The sequence below is a fragment of the Leptidea sinapis genome, chromosome 20 (genome assembly GCF_905404315.1).
Source record: "Leptidea sinapis chromosome 20, ilLepSina1.1, whole genome shotgun sequence".
In the NCBI taxonomy this organism is placed as follows: Eukaryota; Metazoa; Arthropoda; class Insecta; order Lepidoptera; family Pieridae; genus Leptidea; species Leptidea sinapis.
This window is the reverse complement of record NC_066284.1, coordinates 7,299,771-7,312,654: the sequence shown is the minus strand read 5'-3', so window position 1 is coordinate 7,312,654 and position 12,884 is coordinate 7,299,771. Positions and strand designations below refer to the sequence as shown.

General features: G+C 36.9%; 1 protein-coding gene across 2 annotated transcripts in view; it reads left to right on the top strand.

Annotated features, from left to right (window-relative positions):
* Window positions 1-12,884, top strand: part of LOC126970164 (farnesoate epoxidase-like) — a 26,763-nt gene extending 13,879 nt beyond the window's left edge. For both annotated transcript variants that reach the window (XM_050815939.1, XM_050815938.1), the window contains 6 exons: window positions 263-443; window positions 1,217-1,316; window positions 3,303-3,489; window positions 7,382-7,499; window positions 11,286-11,424; window positions 12,413-12,884. In XM_050815939.1, the coding sequence (XP_050671896.1) occupies window positions 263-443; window positions 1,217-1,316; window positions 3,303-3,489; window positions 7,382-7,499; window positions 11,286-11,424; window positions 12,413-12,603 (916 nt within the window). In that variant the 3' untranslated portion in view covers window positions 12,604-12,884. The remainder of the gene's footprint in view (window positions 1-262; window positions 444-1,216; window positions 1,317-3,302; window positions 3,490-7,381; window positions 7,500-11,285; window positions 11,425-12,412) is intronic.

The following is a 12,884-nucleotide window of genomic DNA, read 5'->3' as shown; positions in this document are numbered from 1 at the left end:
TGTGATTCATACAACGCCGAGAACTGACTTTTTTCAAAGATACATATTATTTATATTGTTAACAAAACATCACAACAGTGTTTTTGAAATTATTTAGGAAAACCTTTATCATCAGATGAAATTATTATTGCAGTTAATCCTTCTATTTCATTTCGTGGTCACCACCTTTTTTGTGGAATATTACTCTGGGGGTAGACATTTGGTTTTAGTCTTACAAAATCAGCACTTTCGAGAGACTAACTCACACAATTTTATCTTTTAGATACGACCTGAAGGATGGGAAGCTACGGCGCCTCTGTGATCTGATAACGCGATCATTTAAAGTGGTAAACATGAGCGGCGGTTTGCTTACTTTTATGCCTTTCCTAAGACACGTCATTCCGAACCTGATCGGATACAATGAGCTTCGTGCAATCCATAATGGTATTTACAAGTTCATAAGTGTAAGTGTAACATGCATAATGAATTATTACAACACTTCTCAAGTAGGGATATCTTACAATTGTTATAACATAATGAATTATTACAACACTTCTCAAGTATGGATATCTTACAATTGTTATAACATAATGAATTATTACAACACTTCTCAACTATGGATATCTTACAATTGTTATAACATAATGAATTATTACAACACTTCTCAACTATGGATATCTTACAACCCAACCCGTCAACGCATCTCTGATATTGTCAAAGAGTTTGGATTGCTGTGATCACCTCACATCGGGTGACCGCACGCACCTTTGTTCTCCTCTTCCATAAAAAAACTTGATTCTGAATATAATCATTTGTTTCTCACGGCATCTAGGTAGCTTCACCAGTATGTATGTTTGTTTGACACCGACTTATTTATGTGCGATTTTGACCAACTTCAAACGGCCGAATTTCGTTCAAACTCCGTAGATTTATCGAGGACCGATGACGACATATTAATTTGATGAAATTATTCCATTTTTCAATTTGCAAAATAAGATTTTTGTTACTTAATAGAATTTTCATCTATCGTCTATAAGGCAGGAATTGATGTTAATTTTTATTTCCAAAATAAATTTTCTACTTTTTAGTTCGATTTTCTATAAAAAGCGTTTTTTGTTAGTTTTTTTAACTTATATACTTTATGGTTGAGTAACAAAGAGAATTACAAGAGAAAATTTTGATAAATAAATTTCTATGTCATTATTACCAAGAGCTAAACTTAATTTATTTATTTTAGGAAACCATTGATTACCACAAGGCAACGCTTGATACCAAAAATCCAAGAGACGTAATCGACAAGTTGCTAATTGATACGTTGGAGAAACAAAGCGAAACGTGTATGTTATTCAATTAATTAATTAGTTATACAGCAATAAAGACCATAATACGACTGTTTCTATCATCATAAATTACCACAGCCAAGACAGTAAAAAGTGAATTAGAGTTAAGTCATTTTATGTCATTGTAAAATAATACTTGTTTTATCAGCCTAGCGAAACTCTTAAAATATAAAAAAAGCTTATATTGTGTTACAATTGTATGAAACGTGCAGTCATTTATGGATTGACAGATGACGGTTAAAATCTTGTAAAAAAACGAAGATAGCCGAAATCCACTAACACTTTATGCAACTGTTCGCTTTCAAACTTAGCCGGATTATACTTCGTCGCGTTATTATTGTCATTACTATTTGAAACTTATGTCAAAGCACGTTTCTTACTGAACTAAATATAATTTTTTTTAGGCAGCCAGTCCCGCCTCTTATTACGTAGTATGTACATCCTCTTTGTGTTTTATGATGAAGCAACAATGAAGTTTTTAAGTTTATTAGCGAGTCAATTGTGTAGAGCTGCCTAATATTTGTTTTGCCTTGTGTTTCGATCGGAAGGGCGCCGTAACTAGTGAAATTACTGGGCAAATGAGACTTAACATCTTATGTCTCAAGGTGACGAGTGCAATTGTAATACCGCTCAGAATATGGAGATAGGGAGTTTCAATTATTACCATCAGCTGAACGTCCTGCTCGTCTCGTCCCTTACTTTCATAAAAAAATACCTCTATAGTCTACGGTCTGCTGTCTGTTTTATAGTAATAGTTATTTATAGTAACTAGCGTATTTAATTGTATATTAGATACCAGAAACTGATTGGCGTAATATAAGTACAACATGATATAATATATTATGATGTTGAATAATAAATAACAATACTACGACGATAGTTCTTGGTCATTTCCTAACACAGAATCATTATCTTATTTGTCTTGTACAATAAATATAACCACATTAAGTATGTTATCACTAATTCTAAACAACGCAGATAATCGTTACGGTGCTTTAAGTTTATTAATTGGAGTTATGCTAATATTATTTGACTTAGTACTTGAACTTCTGCCACTATATCGTAATAGTAAAATACAAATTACATTTGTTGTGTACCATATTTAATTTCTCTTCGTTGTCGTCCCCTCACTCCTGTGACTCAATATTCAATTGGTCTATGGGTGTCATCGGTTTCGCTCCGTCGCCTGGTGGAGTGCGGCGCTTATCCTCAGACTCGGCGATTTTATCAGACCACCGTTTAGGACTACGGCCTCTAACCTTGCCTTAGGTCTTTTACCCCTTATTTTGCCCGTCACAAACGCTTAAGGTTGTCGGCTTTTCTGCGTGCAACATGGCCGAAGTATCGCACTATGCGCTGTAAGCAGACCGTGTACAGACGCTGAGCATCCTCTATCTTGAGCTGCTTTAAGATGCAGACGACGCCAACACCACATTTCAAAGGCGTTGATTCTCTGTCTATCTGCGGCTTTGAAAGTCCATGTCTCTGGGCCGTATAGAGCGGTTGGGAAGACAAGTGACCAGGACTATTTTGGTTCGATTGCTAATGTTTCTGTCTCGCGACACCTTGCTCAATTGAGTCAATGTTGAGTCTTCCATTGGTTATTCTATTAGATTTTACTCGATTCATCATTTCATTCATAATCATTCATTACATGAAATTGTTTAAAATTATGTGTTAAAAATATTTATGTAAATCCTATTAAATTCATATTATATTTATTTGGGTCTCCAATTTTTTATTGTTACTACTTCGGATGTTTCTTTCTAACTTTAGTTTAGTATAAGAACTTACTGTGCCTTACTTAATGTAACTGCAAATGAATTTAATTGCAAAAGAGAAGGGACAATAAGTGATGCAAATGTAACCAAATGTTACCTTATTAGTATTAGATATTGGGGAGATTTATGGACGGCAACTAAAGCGTTATCACCTATTATATAGCTAATTAGGAACTGCCTCTCCATTGACTCCCGCTTTCAGTTACAGATGAAGAGCTGCAAGTGACATGCCGAGATCTGTTGGAGGCAGGTGTCGAAACAGTCAGCAATACAATAGTGTTCATGCTGCTATATTTGGTTCGAGCGCCGGAGGTACGGACACGACTGCAAGATGAAATCGACAGAGTAGTCGGAACGACACGATTGCCTTCACTGAGTGATCGGTCGAGGTAAGACTAATGCTTAGGTCAGGTGAAATTCATCATAGGCCCGTGCGTGATGCTAAAGCAAAGGTGCGCCTAGAGTCGTCGCCGACGACCGACTGACTTAACTAGGACAGTACCTGGTGCTGTAGTTACTCATCGCTTTTATCTACCTCTTATTGAAGTTTCATCTAAACTAATCGAATTGTATACACACTTTCAATGTGAGACCAAACTTGTGGTCACATTCCCCTACGCCTTCCTAGTAATTTCGACAAACTGATAGTCATATGCAAGGTGGAGGGCAAAAGACCACGTGGACGATCACCCAGCCTTTGGTCGCACCAGATCAAGACACTCAATGGCCTACCACTTACGACCGCAATAATGAAAACCGAGTACCGAAAGGTGTGGAAGGCTTTGGTGACCAACTCAATAAAACCTTTGAAGTACGGACACGACCTTCAGAAATGAAGTATGCGACCAAGTTAATGTGAAACACTTTCTGAAATATATTATATTGAATAATAACAACAAACTAAGCGCTTGTGTTGAGATTGTATGACACTGATGCTGCAGTGGAGGTGTTCGCGTAATTTCTACTGTATACATGTTATGTGTATAGGTTTTGTTTTTATAGGATAGGAGGACAAACGAGCGCACGAGTCATTTCATGTTAGGTGATCACCCAGATACCACAGGAATCACAGGAGCGCTGCCGGTGTTTTAGAAAAGTATCCGCGCTTTTTTTGAAGGAATACTATCGCGCAAGAAAGCTCGTACCACAGTTCTCAGGATCGGAAGAAAGTTCCTTAAAAGCGCACTGAAGAGGGTCGAAATTGTGAGGATGAGGCGATTCGGAGGAGGTCGGGGGCAGGAATCAGGTCGAACAGCTCTCTGGAACACTATATTAATTCGGTACTCTAGCTTCGGTATTCTAGCTGTTCACAGAGCACTGGATCCCCGACAATTGGAACAGCTCTGCGTGGTTTGCGGTCTAACGGTTCGACCTGATACTGGCGTGTGCCAGACAAGAAATATCACAAGTCAAAGTCAAATGAACTTTATTCAAATAGGCTTAAACTAAGCGTTTGAGAATTGTCGAGATAAATATTAAATTAAAATTACTGAATATTCCATATGTTCGGTAATAGTAGAGCTCGTGAGGAGAACATAGAAGTAACTCAACGGCCACTCTTTTCAATCGTATAGAGTATTTTACAATGGCTGTTATATACTTACTTATAAAATTAGTGGTAAAGAGCTGTATCTTACATTATATGAACCATGTTCAAGGTTCAAAAGCGTTTTAAATATGAAATATCTCAAAAAAAGTAATTAAATGTAAACTGTATAAATATAAATATCGTATTGTAGAGTATTAGAGCTTGAACTCATTGTTTGTGTAAGGATGCTTCGTGAATATGATAGTCGTGGTTACTGTTCTAATAAGTAATCGCATCAAACAAAATATTTAATTATTTGTTAATTTAGGTTAACAATCAAAATAAGGTAAAAACAAAATTAACAGGCAACACATAAACATTTTTGCGTGAAACATTTATTCTGTTTTATCCATAAAGTTTATAAAAGATCTTAACGTGGGCTATAATCAATACTTAGTATTGCTCCCTCTGGCTCTTAGAACTGTGTTCTATCACCTTGGCATACTTCTAATCAAATTATCAATAAAATCTTGAGGGATTGCTTTGATTGTACACGGCTTTTTCGAAAATTTTCGACATAACCGGTTTTTGTCCTTTTTGTGTATTACTTTTATTATATATTCGAATGAATGTTTTCTGAAGAGAAAAAGATTGATTTATGATTAAAGTTAACGACGGAACCAGTTCTTCGGCACACCTTTTTATAAGAGTGGACGGCAGTTCATCAACACCGTAGCTAGATTTAAATTTAAAGGTCGCTGCTTACGGAACGTGTACGGAACTTAAAAATGTTGACGGGACGGGGAAGGATTGTTATTTAATAATCACTGACGGGAATTTATAATGTACACGCACCGTGACAGCAACTCTGAACTAACCTGCTAGTTTTTTTTTAATCACAGTGCCACCCAGGATTCTTGAGAAATCAATAAATTCTGAGTGGCACTACAATTGCGCTCGTCACATTGACACATAAGATGTTAAGTCACAATTTCCCAGTAATTTCACTAGCTACGGCGCCCTTCAGACCGAAACACAGTAATGTTTACACATTACTGCTTCACGGCAGAAATAGGCGCCGTTGTGGTACCCATAATCTAGCCAACATCCTGTGGAAAGGAGCCCCCCACTGGCCCAATATTGTAAACAAGGATTGATTTGCATTGATGATGATGGATTTTTCATTTGTAGAATTGGCTTTAATAGATATTGATTTGATGACGAAGAAGCTACGGCCGTAAAGAGGAAAAGGAGACGTTCCTCTTTCGTTTACATTTTCTATGAAACGATATTTACAAAACTTCACGCCCCGTTCCGTCCGGATAAAAACACGTTACGTATGCAGCAACCCTTAAGTTGTCTTACTAGTGACATAATATCTCATTCTTCCACTGGCCTTTCAGAAACTTCAGGAAACTGGGAAAACCTGGCTAATTGCTATCACTTAACCTAACTTAAGACTAATGACATAAAACTAAAGTATAAATACATAGTTATGTATAATATATAAATATCTTATATTATACATAACTATCTTATATTTATTGGGTGTTGGATGGGGGGATAGCAGATAAGGATAGGAGGGAGAGGAAATAGGAGGCCAATTTTCACCGATATTTAATACTTTCAACTAAACCAATTTACAATATTGGTTTTACCTAGCTAGAACTCTGTGTGTGTATGTGTGTGTAGGTACGCTAGTGTTCTGTGAGCTCTAACCAGTTGTGATGTGGTAATGCATGTAGAACATCCCATTCCTGCGTTAAAGACATTCACACACCTCATGTGGGTCCGATATTGGTGTGTTGTGGATATGCAATTTAATGATACCATTATCTCAATATATACAAAAGCATGATAAGGAAAAAAATTCCTTATCACACTTTGTTTTTTTTTTTAATGTTTGCCACATTTCATTTTATTACTCGCTTTAATCTTTCTTTTTATGAATTATAATTGTTTTCATTTAGTAATAGCATTTTTTTATATGTTTTTCATATTAAATATAAAATTTTACTTTTCGAAAACATAAAATGTATTTTTAATAATCTTTTATGTTTTACGTGGAATACATAATTTTAGCCCGTCGTGTAGATTTATTTAGTTAGTTATATTTTTGACCTGCGCTTTGACGCCCAGCCAATTTGGCTTTGCCTTAGATGATCGCGGAATTGTCAATCGCTTGAGATTTCAAGAACCAAAAATCTGATACTAGGCCTCTCCTAGTATCGGATTTTTGGGATTGAGGGATGTTTTTTTAATGAAAATAAAGGACGAGACAAGCAGGACGTTCAGCTGATGGTAATTGATACGCCATGCCCATAACAATGCAGTGCCGCTGAGGATTCTTGAAAAACCCAAAACTTTTGAGTTTCACTACAATTGCGCTCGTCACCTTGAGACATAAGATGTTAATCCCATTTGCGCAGTAATTTCACTAGCTACGGCGCCCTTCAGACCGAAACATAATAATGTTTACACATTAGTGCTTCACGGCAGAAATAGGCGTCGTTATGGTACCCATAATCTAGCCGGCGTCCTTTGCAAAGGAGCCTCCCGCTGGCAAAAGTGTTGTGGAAGAGCGGTGATACGACAAATGGAGTCGTTTAGTGGTAAACTTTTAACACTTTTGCTTCTCTGTGTTCTTTGTTGTCCTGAATCCTTCACGGTATTTATGATATAAGCGTGCTTCGTATAGTGAAGAGCAATATGGTTATTTAAATGATCCAAGTATCATAACAATGTTTGACCAGGATGGTGTACACGGAAGCCGTGATACTTGAAACACTCCGGATATCGAGCGTGGCTGCGGTTGGCATTCCGCACATGGCGTTACAGGACGCTACATTGGGAGAATATGTCATACCAAAGGTATATCTGTTTGTTAAACTGATTGAGAGGCTTACATAATTTTACTATCTTAAAATAATAAATAATTGACGACCTGTATAGCAGAGCGGTTAGCGATCCTACCTACTAAGCTAGAGGTCCCGGGTTCGACTCCCGGTAGGTGCAAGCATTTATATGATGAATATGGATGCTTGTTTCCGAGTCATGGATGTTTATATGTATTTTTGTAAGTTTAAGTAAGTATATTGTATTAAATATATCGTTGTCTTGCAACCCATAACACAGGCTATATATGCCTAATTTGGGGCAAGATAATTTGTGTAAAAAGTGTGTCAATATTATTATTATTATAATGAAAAAAAATGGCGGAATATCGTATTCGAACTAAACTTAAGATCGTTCTTTAAAATTTACATTAATTTAATTAAAAACAATACCCAATGTAAATAAAACAATAAATACAAATGTAAAATGAAATTTAGAACTAGTAACAGTTTAGTAGTAATAATAATTAATATTTTTTTTAATTTCATAGGTAAAAAAAAGTGTGTATGAACTTATGTATGCACGCAAGAAAATATACTTCTTTAGCCAGCAACTGGTACGGACCCTAGTTTTCTCGATATTTTCTTACGGAGCTGAGACTTGGACACTGAAAGCTTCAGACCGCTAACGCATTGACGCCTTTGAGATGTGGTGCTGGAGAAAGATGCTCCGTATCCCCTGGAGAGCATTTTGAGCTAATCTCTCCATACTGCGTGAACTCATGATGTCCTCGCGATTGTCTTCCGAATGTCTGCGCAGAGTTTTAGAATACTTCGTTCACATCGCAAGGAAGGACGATGGAAACCTTGAGAGGCTCATTGTAGTCGGCAAAATAGTTGGGAAGAGGCCTCGTGGACGCAGTCAAACACGATGGTCCGACCAGATCCGCTCCGCCCTTGACTCTACGGTTCACAATGCCTTTCACAGCTCCAGAGACACGAATAGATGGAGAGCGATCATACGTGAGAAAGTGATACAGAGGGGTGGTCACGACCCTCAGTACTGAGGATTACGACGCAGGGAGGAGGCCTAACAAAGCAAAAATAATTAAAATTATTTATTCCTCGTATTATACGTTTGTAGAAAGGTGGCTTTGACAATTAATTATTAAATAATGAATACAACTGTACGGGCTTGAACCCTTTGCCTGTCCTAATAATGGACGAAGATACCAAAAAAAAACTAACGAATGTCGCAAAAGTCAGAAAATTTTAGGAAACAACTTCACACTGTTACTTTTATGTTATAGTGATGCGCGCTCATTTTAAAATTTCACTTTCATAAGTTTTTCATAACGCGCCAAAAGAAACATAACTTCAAAAAAATAGAAATGTAAAATGCAATTTAGTAACAGTTTAGCATAATCTATATATATATATATATAAATGAATTGCTGTTCGTTAGTCTCGCTAAAACTCGAGAACGGCTGGACCGATTTGGCTAATTTTGATCTTGAATTATTTGTGGAAGTCCAGAGAAGGTTTAAAAGGTTAATAAGTAGGAAAATGCTGCTAAATTAAATAAAAACAACAAATTTGTTTTTCCTTTGATGTGTCCATACATAATTTCTATGAGAGAATTTATTGACGCACAGTTTGACAGTTCTGCTGTGAAATAATTTCATTAAGACAGCAGGGTGCATATTTTACGAAGTAATTTTTGATGTTATGATATATTATTGACAAATTCATATAAGAACATTATTTTATTTATTATATACAAAACAACGTCTGTCGGGTCAGCTAGTTAATAATAAGTGACAAAAATTTCATACGTAAAAAAATTTAGTATTGTAGTATTTAGAATGCTTGATAGAAAATGTGGTCCTCATTGTCGTTAATAATTATTACCAATACATCCACACAATGAACGAAAAACGGCGGTTATTCATTGGCTGCTTGTGGTATTGGTGCTGCTGTTATAGCTAATAAATCATTTGTTGTTCATTTGTTGGATGCAATTAGTAATTGTGACAGTAATCACGATCATCATGTTCACGAAGCATCCTTACACAAACAATGATTCCAAGCTCTAAAGATTGATGCATCCATTATACGGTAATTTATATTTATACAGTTTATTACTTTAAGTTTTTGGGGAATCGTTACATATTTATTATAATTTCTTTATTCAAACAAAACAAAACATAACTATATTTACAATTCTACGACTACATAAAATTAAAACTATCATTACGTGGAAGCGTACCAAGAAAACTGGCAGCATTACCGCGTTGTATAACAAGGCTGATCCGTTGACCGAAATACCTGCCAGCGCTTGGGTTTCCAGTAGCCTTATTGAGGCGCGAAGATAGTATTTTGTACATTCTCCGCGCCTCTGGGCCCCACGGGCCAAGTGTCTCGACACCAAACGGCACAAAGATGTATGACTCACTGAGACCAATATATTTCCGACGCTTGCTGTCTTCGGCAGTCGAAGCAGCAGCTCCAGCACCAACTGACGTAACTTGGACATTGGAGCCAGAGTGTCGACGCAAGTAGCGTCCTACACCAGCGCTCTTCCCCGTGCCCAAGCCACCAGCGTCATTCCATCAGGACGCTTGCCATCGCGGCGGGTAATACCATTTGGCTCTAAAACAGCTGGTATATTAAGAGCGGCAAATGCCCTGCGGATGACTTCATTAATGCTGGCGTGACGAACTGATACGGCCTGCCGATTTTAGGCAGGATAACCCGTGGCGTCCAAGAGCATCTACCTGAACGCCAACGTTTATTACTATTTATGAAATAATTTTTATTATTTAAACACGACTCAATTTTTGGATGCAGCACCTTACAAAGTTATCTGTTATGTTATATTACAGCCATTATAAAATACCCTGTTTGATTGAGCGAGCTCTACCTTTTCTGAACACTTTATAGTAAATTCAGTAATTCAAATTAAGTACTTTAATATTTTTAATGGTGGTTAAAAAGCGCTTAGTTTAGCCTAAATGAATAAAAAATTTTTGACTTTGACTTTGACAAATGACTTTGACAACTATGACAAAAAATAAAGCTAACTAAACGACGCTTCAGTAGGCTTCGTTAGGGCGAAACACTTTAAGAAAAAAGCGATTCACTCGATTGTATGAAATGTGCAGTCATTGATAGATTGACACACGACGCTATAATCGCTATAATCTTGTAAAAAACGGAGATAGCCGAAATCCACTACGTTTTAAGCAACTGTTCGGTTTCAAACTTAGCCGGATTATACTTCGTGGCCAATCTCCATACTGTAATTACTACTATTTCAAACTTATGTCAAATCACTGCACGTTTCATACTAAACCAAATTTAAATTTTTGCTTAGGCAGTCCCGCCTCTTATTACGTTGTATTTACATCTTCTTTGGACGCTTGTTGATCCTTTTGTGACTTATATTGGACGAATGCTTGGATTTATTCAAGTAAATTCCAAATAATTGTAGATAATATCCAAAAAAAAATGTTGAATGTCGTAGATGAACCGTAGTGATGTAAAACTCAATTGTTGAATGTTGCAGATGAACCGTAGTGACGTAAAACTCAATTGTTGAATGTTGTAGATGAACCGTAGTGATGTAAAACTCAATTAATGAATGTTGTATATAAACCGAAGTGATGTAAAACTCAATTATTATTGAATGTTGTACATGAACCGAAGTGATGTAAACTCAATTGTTGAATGTTGTAGACGAACCGTAGTGATGTAAAACTCAGTTGTTGAATGTTGTAGATGAACCGAAGTGATGTATGACTCAATTGTTGAATGTTATTAGGGGACGTTCGTGTTGCTCGCTATACACGACCTCCATAATGGCTGCCATTGGAACAACCCACACGAATTCAGGCCAGAACGGTTTCTTACAAAGGAAGGAAATTTGATACAAAGTGATTGGCTCATGCCTTTTGGATATGGTAAGGAATGAACAAAAATATTTTTATCAGTTGTTTTGTTAATTTCAAATAAAACACGATTATTGAAGTAGATATGGAAGTGCTATTGAAAATATTTTTATTTTGATGTGAATGTAAAGTGAACATGAGGTTGTTATACGACTTTCATAATGAACAATAATGTTCAACAATGAGTATGGTATGGGACTCAGAACCAACTCATTTAAATTTTGCAGACAACACTGTCATGGCGGGAAACTTTGAATGAATATATTTTTTTTAATTGATATCCATATTGGTACTGCGGTAAATAAGTAGAGTAAGTAATTGGCTGTTATTTAAATTAAATTATTAAATGTTTATATATTGTAAAATTTTTCTTGACATCTTAATGGTTGTGGTTCTCAAGAAGTTTCGTTCCTGTCATAACTTATGTGATACTTCTCTTCAGAAAGATAGTTGCAGTGTTTTCGTGCTGCCTCCTGCACCAGACTGTTCTGGGGGTATTATAGCCCGAAGGTTGGTGATGCAGAAGTGTGTTCCACAGCCAGTACACCGTCGCGAGTGCTTCGTTCGTCATCCGGCAGGTCCAGGTGACGATGACGGCCGGAATGATGCTAGATCCGTTCTCCCCCTTACTCTTACCTCTCTTTTGCACAGGATGCCGGCTAGATTATGGGTACCACAACGGCGCCTATTTCTGCCGTGAAGCAGTTTGTGTAAGCATTACTATGTTTCGGTCTGAAGGGTGGCGTAGCTAGTGAAATTACTGGGCGAATGAGACTTGACAACTTATGTCTCAAGGTGACGAGCGCAGTTGTAGTGCCACTCAGAATTTTTGGGTTTTTCAAGAATCCTGAGCGGCACTGCATTGTAACGGATAGGGCGTATCAATAACCATCAGCTGAACGTCCTGCTTGCCTCATCCCTTTTTTTCATAAAATAATAAAAAATAGCCCCCCTATTTTAGTACTCTCAAAACAATGTGCGGAATTATATATATTTTTAGGTAAACGGCGATGCATCGGTGAGGGCTTAGCCAGATCAGAGCTGTTTCTATTCACCACTTACCTGTTGCAAAGATTTCACTTGAAGATACCAGAAGAGGATCCCCTGCCGAGCACTGAACCCCACGATGGAGTCACGCTGTCAGCCAGAAAGTTCAGAGTAATTTTCCAACGGCGTCATAGTTGTATGTAATTATGACTTGATGAATGTAACTATGTAAGTTACTAAAAAGGTTGTACATAATTGTTTTATACAATAAACTTTTAATGTTAAGGATACCAATAGGATCTCTTTAAAATTAGGTCGAGGGGAAACCGAGGGGGCCGATCCCTGACGCCTGCTATATGTTAACTACAGAGTTTAGCATATTTTTAAACTTAGAGACAAATTTTAACATAGTGACTGACCGCGGTTGTTGGATATACACATCAACGTTATCTAAGAATATACATAAGTAAATTTTCAGAAAATTT